This window comes from Marmota flaviventris, chromosome 2, assembly GCF_047511675.1.
Source record: "Marmota flaviventris isolate mMarFla1 chromosome 2, mMarFla1.hap1, whole genome shotgun sequence".
NCBI lineage: Eukaryota > Metazoa > Chordata > Mammalia > Rodentia > Sciuridae > Marmota > Marmota flaviventris.
This window is the reverse complement of record NC_092499.1, coordinates 128,483,350-128,495,728: the sequence shown is the minus strand read 5'-3', so window position 1 is coordinate 128,495,728 and position 12,379 is coordinate 128,483,350. Positions and strand designations below refer to the sequence as shown.

The 12,379-nt window shown below is 40.2% G+C and overlaps 1 protein-coding gene across 1 annotated transcript; it reads right to left on the bottom strand.

Moving 5' to 3' along the window:
* Positions 1-3,018: 3,018 nt before the first annotated feature.
* Positions 3,019-4,664, bottom strand: Ndn (necdin, MAGE family member). The gene has a single exon (XM_027951003.3). The coding sequence runs from the start codon at positions 4,551-4,553 to the stop codon at positions 3,576-3,578; it is 978 nt and encodes a 325-aa protein (XP_027806804.1). The 5' UTR covers positions 4,554-4,664; the 3' UTR covers positions 3,019-3,575.
* Between the last annotated feature and the right edge of the window lie 7,715 nt (positions 4,665-12,379).

Here is a 12,379-nt window from a genome sequence, read left to right as displayed (position 1 = left end):
GTGCTTCTAAATTGGCCTGGTAAGATTCAAGGTAGAGGGAGGCACAACTGGTTGATCAAGCAGAGAAATGAATAAAATGCATCAGTTCATTTAAAACATCTCTTTCCATTATGCTAAGTGAAGCTAGCCAATCCCTAAAAAACAAATGTCAAATGTCTTCTTTGATATAAGGAGAGCAACTAAGAACAGAGCAGGGAGGAAGAGCATGAGAAGAAGATTAATATTAAACAGGGACGAGAGGTGGGAGGGAAAGGGAGAGAGAAGGGAAATTGCATGGAAATGGAAGGAGACCCTCATCGTTATACAAAATTACATATAAGAGGAAGTGAGGGGAAAGGGAAAAAAAGAAGGGCGAGAAATGAATTACAGTAGATGGGGTAGAGAGAAGATGGGAGGGGAGGGGAGGGGGGATAGTAAAGGATAGGAAAGGCAGCAGAATACAACAGACACTAGTATGGCAGTATGTAAAAACGTGGATGTGTAACCAATGTGATTCTACAATCTGTATAAGGGGGAAAAATGGGTGTTCATAACCCACTTGAATCAAATGTATGAAATATGATAATGTCAAGAGCTATGTAATGTTTTGAACAACTAATAAAAAAAAACAGCTCTTTCCTAGTTGACACTACTTAAAGTCACTCATTTCCTCCCAAGAAAGCTTAAATTTGATATCATCATAATTAATATTAAATTTCCAAAGGTCCTTTCTGCCCTCCATGACTTTAATAATATGAATTTAATTAAAACAAAATGTGTGTATGAGTGTTTGTAAAGAAATGAGGTTCCAGTTGGCAGTAAAAATTACATGTTATAAAGAATTAGCAAAATCTTTCCCAGACACAGCAGTCTGAGCATCACTACACCATTATCTTGGACTGAGAATCCACTGATGCTTTCTTGAATCAAACATCCCAGAATTTCAGAGACAAACATTTTACAAAATATTTGGCAAACTCTACAACCGTTAAAAGTCCAGCCTGAAAAATCTAACATAGTTATTCCCCAAGCTGCTGTCTCTGTCAGACCAGGTGTCATGAGTTAAACCTATTTCACATCTGCAAAGCTTGCTTGTCTGTTTGGCTGTCTCTGAGACAGAACAGTGGAGCAGCTCTACACATGTGTCTTGCTGGATTCAGCTCCTTGTTTTTTCAAAATCCTGCCCTACTGCAAACTTTCTTTCCTCTAAGGCATGGCTAGAGTGCCTGTGCCAGGTGACCTTGTGTGTTTTTCCATGCCTCCCACAGCAAAGAGGATCATGATTGCAAATATAGGGAGTTAAATGTGGAGGTGAGGGTACTGTCTGCCTGGTGACTTCTGGGTTTGACTAAATATTGTACAAGAGTTACACTTGCTGCAAGGAGTTAATCCAGCAGTGACAGAAGTTTTAGGATATTAAAGAAAATGACGGTATCATGACAGGAATGACGGAGATGGCCCTGCTCTAGTAACAGAATATCTTGGACAGCTTCATAATTTTAAATGAAAGGGGATAGATTTGTTTTGTCTTTGGTGGTTTGTGGAGAAATAAGATTTTTCAGTGATCCCCAAGTTTCTAAGCAGCTATGATATTTACATTGATTCCATGCTATAGGTGACATTAAAGCCAAGTCACCCTTACCTGGGTTATTGCAGAAATGTCCCTATTTCCCACCTCACACCCACAAAAGAATTCATAGGGAGCTAGTAAATTGTGAATGGATTTTATCTCAGCACATATGGGGCTTTTAAAGCATTTTCAGCACCTGCATCCACCTGCTAAATTATGCTAGTTAAATGTTGGGAATCCAGCTCCAAATCCATCAATCAGTTCTCTCACCCCCAAATTACTCCCAGTTTACTTCTTTTGGATGTGGACATGTTCCCTTTGTTATTTGTCTTCCACAGAAAATGTTCTAGGGTTGGTAAAATATCCTTTTCCACTTTTTTTTATTTAAAAGATTTCCAATCTTATTAAAGCTCCCTTTAATTTAAAGACCCTCCTTCTACCAGGATTGAAAGCTTTATACTGAGATATTTATCCAGTCATCCCTCCTCACCCCATTCCGCCCTCCTAGGGGCTACCTAGTGTCCCACTGCCACTGAAGACCTGCTGGGCCACAAAGGTCTCAATAGGCAATCTCCCAACCCCAACCCCATTTCCCCCTTCCAGGTATCAGGTGTGTTCCTCTGGTACCACTTATCAGAGAAGGTTCCTTCATCTCCAACCCTTAAGAAAAATTATGTTTCAAATATTGCCTTCAGTGCTAAACAGGAATATGACCTGGTTAGGTCAATTAGTCTCTTTGAAATTCACTTTCTTAATTTATACAGCCATAATATTGTTTTCTCTAAAAGACTGTTATAATTAGAAAAATAAAATCCTTAGTTTGAGGGTGTGTGTGACAGAGCCCATGTGAGTGTTGGGGGTGGGGAGTAAGAGAGCAAATTAACATGGAACTAAAAAGTAAATAAATGCAAGAAGGCAGGGAGGGAATTTTAGGCAGGTAGGATGATTCTGGGCTCTAAATTTATTGTATTTTGGTTCAAATCCCAGCTCCTTCTTTGAATAAGCTTTATGATCTATGGAAAATTCATTGCCAATACTTTGTTCCTTCATTTTCTTCAGTGTTGGTGTAATATGTTTCTACCTATTAAGGTTATTCTTGTGAGGACTGAATAAAAGGTGAAAGTCCTGTAAAGTGCATAAGTATAATCGCTCACACTTTTTAAGTGTCCGCAAAGGTCAGCTGTTAATTTTGCAAAAATGTAGAAAATTACCCTACATAGTGCCAGTTATTATTTTAACTTTCATATGTGTCAAAGTTTTTAAAACAAACATGAGTCACATTTTAAAAAATAAAACTATAAACTTCACACATGTATGTATACCCATGAGTAGTAATTTCCCATCCTTTAAGGTGAAATTGTTATATATGTACATTTTGTACAATAAACTCTTTCCCTCATTCCCACCTATACTACTTTCTTAACAAGACAAGTTACACTTTTCCAAAAAATGATTGTATCACAAGAATCTTTAATGTTTACATTAAAGTTTATTCATGGTAGGGGTGTATATGTGTTTAATAAAGTGTGCCAAGTGCCCACATTGAGACCGTTTCAGTTCAAATCAGTTCATTCCACACTGTGCCCAGCAAGGTCATACAGAGAGGGCCCTTGACTTCTCTTGGTTAGGCCAGCTTTGCTGGTGAGTTCTTCCCAAATGTCCAGGTACAGTCCACTCCAACACACATCATCGGTCCCATATAAAAGAATAAGATGGAAATTTTTTTCAATGTATTTCATAAGTTTAGCACATCTCTGGTACAAAAAAAATCCAAGAAAGAGCACAAAAGCGAAAGCACCAACTGAGCTTACTTATAAACAAACATGCATAAATTCTAAACACTACTCAATAGTACCCAAATGAATACAACATTGCATTAAAAGGTATAAAAGCACTGTACTGAAAACTTAAAAGTTACACGTGAAATACTGCACTGTAAATCCTGAATACTCTAATGACTGACTCACCCCCACCCTTCCACAGCCCTGGTGATGGTCAGAAACCATTAATCTGCCCCCAGACCTTTCTAGTCCTCAGAGACACTGCTGCGGGGGCAGTGGGCACTGGGATTAGCCTCCCGCAGAGCTCTGGCTTCCTCCAGAGCCTCTCTGTATCTGGAAGGCCAGGCCTGGGGGTCTTTCTTAAAGACCCTGGCCAGGAACTCCATGATTTGCATCTTGGTGATTTCGCGGCTGGCTCGGGAGCCCCAGAAGAACTCGTACTCAGGAGGCTCAACGAAGGGAACGCGCTGGTACTTCAGGTAATTCTGCTGGACGAACTCCTCAGTGATAAGCTTTCTCACATCCCCGAAGGTGGAGTGCTTCTTCCAGGGCCTCAGCCCCAGGATGCGCAGCACGTTCCAGACGGCGCTCTCTCTGGCACCACGACCTTTCACATAGATGAGGCTCAGGATCATGAGCAGGAGGCCTGTCATGGGCATGCGGTTGTTCAGCGCCACCCTGTCCAGCTCCTCGGGGTTGAGTGCTTTGACCAGCGCAAACTCCATCGTGTGGAGACTGGTCAGCCTCAGGTGCAGCCCGAAAACTCTGGCAAGGATGAGGCTGGTGCGCCTGAGGATGCTTCTGCACCATTTCTTGTAGCTGCCGATGACATCCTTCACCATGTCTGGAAACCAGATGATCATTTTCTTCTGGTCCTTGACCAGCACGTACCACATGAGCTCGTGAGCCTTCTGCACTAGCTGAGCAGGGGCCGGCGGCGGTGGGAGCGGCTGGGCAGGTTCAGGGGGGTGGTAGACGCGACCCTCCTCTGCGGCCTGTTGCAGGATCTTCGGGTCCTCCTCTTCGCTCAGGGCCTGGGGCGGCAGCGCGGCCTGAGGAGAGGCCGTCGGGCCTACAGGAGGGCTCGGTGGCCCTGCGAGGGTCGCGGGGGGAGAGGCGGGAGGAAGGACCCCTACCGGAACCCTAGGGCTGCTGTGCATCTCAGAGTTGGGGGCCTCCGCTGCAAAGTTGGGGTCGCTCAGGTCCTTACTTTGTTCGGACATGTCTGCGACGTCTGACAAGGGCAGGGCCTCTGTCTCCGGGAGCTCTTCGAGCCGGCTCTCCCTCCGCGGACTCCAAGAGAGGAAGTGCGCGTTGCGGAGAGAAGCGCCTTCCGCAGCGGCAGGCAGGGCGGGGCGGGGCGGCGGCGGTACTGGACAGTGCGCCTGCGCGTCCGCGAGCCGCGGCCAGGCTGCCAGGGCGGGAGGGGCCAGAGGAGAGCCCGACGGGAGGGTCTGTAGAACCTGGGTGGTAATATTGACCCTAAATTTCCCGTTTGGTTGAGAAAGTCGTGAGGGGAGGCAAGGGGAGATGGATGACCACTGGAGAAGGAGGAAGTTTAAGAGAAAGATAGTAGCTCAAGTTTCTCAGACAGTGAAATCTAGTTTTTAGGAAATGCTCACCTGAGTACATCCAGAATCAAGTTAGGCATGAGTCCCAGAGACAGGTATAGGTGCATGCAGAAACTTGAGTTTCCTATGTACCAGTAAACTAATTAGAACGAATAAAGAAAGAAAAAACAAACTAATGTGGGAAGGTCATATAAATGAGGGAAAGGAAAGAAAGGAAAAGAGGTGAAGACAGAATGAAATGAGCTCTCACAGGGAATCCCAGACATGGAATGCCTCATGTGTCCAGACAGGGGTGATAAAGTGGACATCAGGGACACAAGAAGAGAATAAAATACACCAGTAAAAGATAAGCTTCTTGAGGATAGAGATCTCTGGTAGCTAGGATGCTTCCTGACACATGGGAGTTTAGTACATGTCTAATGAATACATGAATGCCGCACAGAAAAGTATGCACTAAGACAGACCAATATGCACAGAGGCATCGACCCCTCAGCAGTACCTCTATCACTTGTACCTTTAAGCTTATTCCTGTACAGAATATCCACAATGATGGGAAAACATAGTGATCTAGGAATGTCAATCTCCTAGGAATGGAATGTAAAACACCTGTGCATCTATTTTATCTATAAAATGCTTTTTCATGTATGTCAAATTTACTTTCTGTGAGAAAGGCATCATTCTTGTTTATTAGGTGAATCATGAATTGTTTAATCTGGTAATAAAACAATAAGAAAGTAAAAAAAAAGAGAGAGAAAAGAAAGAAATCTTCATATTGAAATAAGCAAATGGGGGAGGGGGGAAAAAGAGAGCAGTTGAGATTGTTCAAGAAAATGTGGGAACTGTGAAGAGGATGTCTGAGATTGGAATGTTGAGAAATACCAATAAAAATTGTTGTAGTCCCTCCCTACCAAATCATAGTGTTTATAAAACAAGGACACATTCAGAATGTAGTTAAGGAAAATCCCATATCAATACATGTGATATTTGAATTTTTTTAAATTAATAAACATAACATCATTGGAATGTTTGTTAAATCATTTTTGCTTGAAACATAATAATTGTGCACATTTATGGGGAATGGTATATTTTGATATATGCATACCAGTGTGATGATCAAATTAGAGTAATTAAGCATATCCATCTCCTCAAACATTTATCATTCTTCTGTTAGAATTATTAAAAAATACTCTCTTCTAGCCATTTTTAAATATACAACAAATTATTAACTACAATCTTCCTATCATGCTATAGAACACTAGAGCATATTCCTACTAGCTGTATTATGTACAAAATAGAGATTGCTGATGAACAATCTCTTGCTATTTCCCTCCTCACTACCCTTCTCACTTTCTGATAATCACTATTTTACTTTCTAATTCTATGAAATCAGTACAGTTTCTACATATGAGTGAGATCACAAAATGTTTGTCTTTTTTATGCTTGACTTTTTTCACTTAACATGATGGTGTTCTTAGACTCATCCATTTTGTAGCAAATGATAGAATACTGTTTTTCTTATTGTTGAATACTATTCCATAGATACACATATCACATTTTCTTTATTAATTCATCCTTTGATGAACAGTTAGTTTGATTCATTCATTTTTAATATTAATAGATTTTTTGATTTTTCCACTTCCATTGAATCTGTTTGATTTTATTTTAATTTTTCCATTAAGATTCAATAAGATAAAGATGGTTACATTTATTAGCACAACTTGTATGATTATGTCCTTTTATCTGTTTTTCCAGGACCCTCCTTCCTCTGATTACTTCTGCTACCTCCTTCCATATGTATATGTGGAAACTTCACAGGATTCTCTTTGTCAGCAACTGGTTAGTCCCATGTTGGGACTGCACACAAATCTTTACGAGGATTTTTTAATAGGTCCCATAGATAATATCTCAATATGTCTTTTGATGACCAAAGATATGAGATGAAACATATGTGTGCCCTGTTATTTCAATATGGAAAAACAGATCTACAGTGAACAAAAACAAAACTACACTACTACAGATCGTAGGAGTGAAAAAAAAAAGATCATCATTAGAATATCTGAAACCTTGGATCCTGAAACTGATCAGCAGCTGTGTCTGAGTTGATGTGATTTGTAAGCCTTTCTTGGATTTCCTCAGGTGCATAACTTCTTAAGTAACTATCTTGAGTCTGATTATTGATCCTTGAAAAAGAAAATGTGAAAAACATTGACTTGATATTTCTAAATACCTCACTTTATTTTCTTATACAGGGTGAATAGTCCTTATCTGAAATGTGTGAGTCTAGAAATGTTTCAGATTTCAATTTTTAGAATATTTGTACATATACATAATGTTATTTAGGGATGAGACCCAAGACCAAAGGTAAAATTTATTTATGTTCCATAATGTTCCACACAAACATGAAGGTCCTTATATGATATTTTTACTACAGCTGCCTTTTGACTGTAATCCATCACATGAACTCAGATGGATGATTTCCCACTTGTGATGTCATGTCAATGCTCAAGAAGTTTTGGCTTTTGGAGCATTTGGGACTTCAGATTTTTGGACAACAGATGCTCAACTTCATCCTGTTTCTCATTTCTTGCTTTATTTTTCCTCCAATAAGTTGATTTTGAAATGTTTTCCTGTGCTGTTTCACTGTTCGGGTTTGTATACATGTGTCAACTTTTAAAGGACCTTTCCAACACCAGTCCTTATAATCCTATCCTAATAATGTACTGCAGAGGTGACTTAACTAAATTTCTACCCTGCCCTAATCTTGCTTCTCTTTGAGGACAGATATCTGAAGTCCTCTTCAGGTAAGCCAGCCAGAACCAGTTGAATCTAATATAGCAGCCTTAGACACAGCCTTTAATCTTTAAATTCTTTATAATCCCACCTGCAGGCTAAATAGCAAACCATAATATCATGGCAGTCTGTAATTGTCATGAGAAAGTCCTACATAAAAGAACCATGCAAAGGGGAAAAAAAGGTGGCAGCCATATTCATAGAAAACCACTCATTCAGGGCTGGGATTGTGGCTCAGTGGCAGAGCACTTGCCTCACACATATGAGGAGGCATTGGGTTTGATCCTCAGCACCACATAAAAATAAATAAATAAAGACGTGAATATCACCCCGCCTTATTATCCTATGCCTTCTCCTCATTTCTTTTACTGTCTGTAAATAATCTCCTGACTCCCAAGGGTCAAGAGGCTGATCTGTGAATCCTTCCTCCTGCTTCTTCTATACTTGGCTAAGAATAAAGCATCATTCACTGCTCAATCAGTGCTTAGTCTTCTTGTTGGTTTTACAATTTCAAGAGAGAAAAAGAACCCAGTTGGGGGTAAAAATTGTGTAACAGTCTCTACAACAGGACTATTTGGTTTCCCAGTTCACCAGGATAATTATTTCATTTCATTCAGATTTGTCTTTAATAGGATTTATTTCCCTTTTTTAAAATCTTCATCCTTTCCTTCTCTACTTCTCCCACCCCTCTCCTCCCACACACATTTCTTGGATTGATTAAAACCTTTTGCTTTCTTTGAATACATTTTACAAGAGGGTGTCAATTATATTCTCCTTTTAAAAAGATGTTTCTTGAACATATTGTCCTCATGATTCTTAAATATAATTATGACTTCTTACATTTTTATCTTCAATTTTCTTCTCCTTTATTCCATTTGTATATTTGTTTTTCACCAAATATTTGTATAAGTGGTTTGATTCATTTAATATATTTTTAATAATTAAAATGTTTGAACCATCTATTTAAATCTCAGTACAACTTTGGCCAAAGGCTATATTTTTGGACATGCAGTGTTATTAAAATAACACCCTTGGGTCTAGGTGTGTTGCTCAGTGGTAGAGTACTTTGCCTAGCATGCACAAAGCCATGGGCTTGGTCTCCAGAACTACAAAAAATTATATCACATTTCACCCTTCTAGATTTAATGGATTCATTAAATTAAATCACAAATTTTATAACTCTGAAAGTGAGCTCCTGTTGAAGTGGGATATCAGAATGCTAGCCAGAGAGCTGCTTGAGGTCCAGTTGTTACCTGGGATGAAATTTATAATTGAGTTCCTACCTAAAACTCATTATGGTGAAGTTGCCAGTATGATGGAAGACACTACCTCTATGGCAGCTCACATCACACCTCACTTCTACCAGGAGGGTTGTTTGGGGGCTTCAGATTAGGACCACATAGGGGTATTATGCTTGGAAGATTTAAAGCCTTGGAACTGACACTCAAGCTTGAAACCATCACAGGGTAAATTTTGAAGCTGATCCCCTTTGAAGCCCAAATGCCCACATTGTAAAGTGATATCATGTTCTTCCCAGGGAAAGTCCTCTTGACAAGTCTCAGTTTCTCACCAAGAAGAAAGGTAACAGGAGGGTAGCTCAGGTGGGTGGTATGATCGAGCAAAATAGAGCTCAGTGTAGGCTTTAAATTAAGAAAGCACACTTTTACATGTGTCATGAGAGTGGTCAGTAGCTTGATAGCTACCTAATAAGAGGAATAAACCAAAAGAGTAATATGAAAGGGAAAGGACCAAGGACACTATGGTAAAGAGGAGGAAGTCAGCACTTGTATGGCATCCACAATTGCTTTAACTCAAAAGGGTGAGATTTGGGGCTGGAACTTGGATGATGTCCTGGGGATATTAGGCTTGCAGGTTTCTCCAGGGTGGGACCTATTGGCTGTGGCAGTAAGTCCTCCCAGGTACAGGCGTATAGAAGCAAAAGTGTGAAGCTATCAATAATAGCTCCTGAAGGAAACTCAGGAAGGGTTATTCATTGAGTAAAGGTTCTGTAAATAGAAGTTTGGTGGATACAGAAAGTATACAGAAAAGTTTTAACTTAAAATATTCTGCAGCAGACAGTTTTTCTGGTATGTTACTTCAAACTCTGTAATGTGGAACAGATTACACAGCTGTGGAATAGGCTGTTCTTGGCAGACTTGGGAATAGGAGGAGAGGCCTGTCCTGGCATGGGTTTCCATAGAACAGAGGAAGGGGGGTTATTCCAGAGCCTCCTTTGGACAGTGAGCATGCTCACAGTGCAGGGGTCCAGGGCCCCTGGATGAAATGTGAATCCTTCTGGTTCCTTCCTGTCCACATAAGCAGCAACCTTCACCTTGCAGCCCCCAAATGGGCCCCAGATGCCTTTTCAGGCCAAGAAACTGAAACAGAGAACTCACTTTAATATGTTCAGCAAATATTATTGCACAATGTCTGTCATGTGTTTGAAAGATTTGCATTTTAGAAAAGTAGATCAGTCTGAGGGAGAAACCAATGGCATTGGCACTGTTTGGTAATGAGGCCCCTTTCTGCTAGAAAAGAAAACTTGTCAAGGGCAGGCAGCACTGCTTTCCACAGTGGACAGCGGGGGAGGTGCTCTACCCTGACTCCTCATGCCCTCCAGCCTCTCCAGGGGGACATTGCTCATGCTTGTCCATCTGAGGCCCATCACTGTAATGGGAGGTTTTGTAGTCCTGTTCAGACCCATTAAGCTTCCATACTCAGAGAGTGAGAGGGCCCAAGATATCTTCTAAAAGGTCACCTAGGTACAGAGTTAAGACTGGAATTGATGAACAATCAGAGGGATAAGGACCAATTAGGAGTCCTTTCAAAGGAGTCCATGTAAGAAATATGCCTTGCATTTCATCCTCGTTTTGCAACTATCTATTAAGTGCCAGATTTTGGGCATTGTTCCTGGGGATAAATGAGAAGGAACATAGTCTTTTTAAGGGAGAGGGAAGTGGCATAGAAAAAAGCCACATGAAATCAAATCAAATATTATACCTTGTGATACATATTGGAAAGAAACTATGATTCTGCCATGGTATGGAACAGAGGGAACACATGCCCAAGAAAGATGCCAGGAAAGATGAACGTGAAAAACAGAAGTGAGGGGAGAATGTGAATAGTAGTGACAAACAGGATTCTGTCTCAGAGTTGGCTATGACTGAGCAGGGCAGTATAGTTAGAATATGCACATGCCATTTTTTGAAGCTATGTGGAGAGAAGAGATTAAAAAAAACGTTCATGGGAAGATGGAGTAGATAGCTCAGCAGAAATAATGATAGATAGGTCTCAGGCAAGAGAATAGGGTTGAAAATAGGTAAATGACATCACAGTGAGAATTTTCAGGTCAGGGTTCTTCAAAGGGACCAGTCATGACATGAGGATGGGATAAAATTTTAATTGTGTGAGAGTGTAACACACACCCAGAGCTTGCCTTCTTTCTCTCTCACACACATAAACGCCCTCCAAACATGGGAGATCCAGAAGAAAAGTAAAAAATGAAGGGAAAAAAAGATACTTTTCCCACACACCACCAAATCCCTTTTATGGACAACCAGGGCCCCAGATGAGGACAACCGAAAATAACAAGCAGCAGAGGAGTGAAGAAAGATGGGCATGCCAACAGGCCAGGTAATTTAAGCCTCTTTCCAAACTATCATATGACTTCCTTACTGGATCTATTTCTGGGACATATTAAAATAGATTGCCTCATCTTAAACAATCTTCTCTAAGATAAATTCTATTCAAGCAGACCTTGGATTAAAGTTTGTGATGTGTCATGATTTTACACAATTCGGAATTTAATTTGCTAATATTTTGTTGATAGTTCTCATATATATGCTCATCATAGATATTGGTCTGTAATTGTCTCCTTGTGTAATTCCTTTTGTAGTATTTCCTATGATCCTTTTAATGATTAATTCATGTATGATCTGCACTTTTGACTTCTTCACTTTTGTGGAGAATACACACACACACACATCTATTCCTCCAGATACCTCATCAATTCCTAGGACAATTGATAATTTTCTGCTCAAATCTTCTCAAATCTTTCAACGGTGTCTCTTTCTCCAAACATCCTCCACTGGTCCAGGGATTAGGGCCCAAATATCTCTTATGGCAGGGGTATTTTTAGCCTAACACAAGCCCAATGTATTAGGCAAATTATGAACCCAAATATTCCATTAGATTGAGAAGTGGATAATAACCTGGATGCTTTACAAAAATCCAAGGGAGAATGAATTCTAACATTTTTCCCCTCTTTTATAAGGTCATTTCTTTGGAGAAATGAATTGAGGCTATTTCAATATGTTGTAGCATATGCTGCAGTTTATAAGGAGCTGTACAATCTTTCACATTCAGAAGCAACTGGCATGGGCTGCTAGCTAAAGTCCAACTCCACTAATGCCTAGGTGGCTGGCACAGCAGAGTCATGGTATCCTACCATAAATTGTTCTCAAGAAGGATGTCTACTGTCTCAATATAATTTGGTCCAGATAGATATTTTTCTAGAGTCTCATGGAAAATAGCTTTGAGTCCCACTCATCCATTGATAAATTATGATCATACTTTCCAATAATAGTTTCTGGATTAAGAAATACTTATCAGTCCTATCCAATGATAAATTAGGATTATACATTCAGGTACTAGAGTTTGAAATAAGAAGTACTCATCAGTCTTAAAAA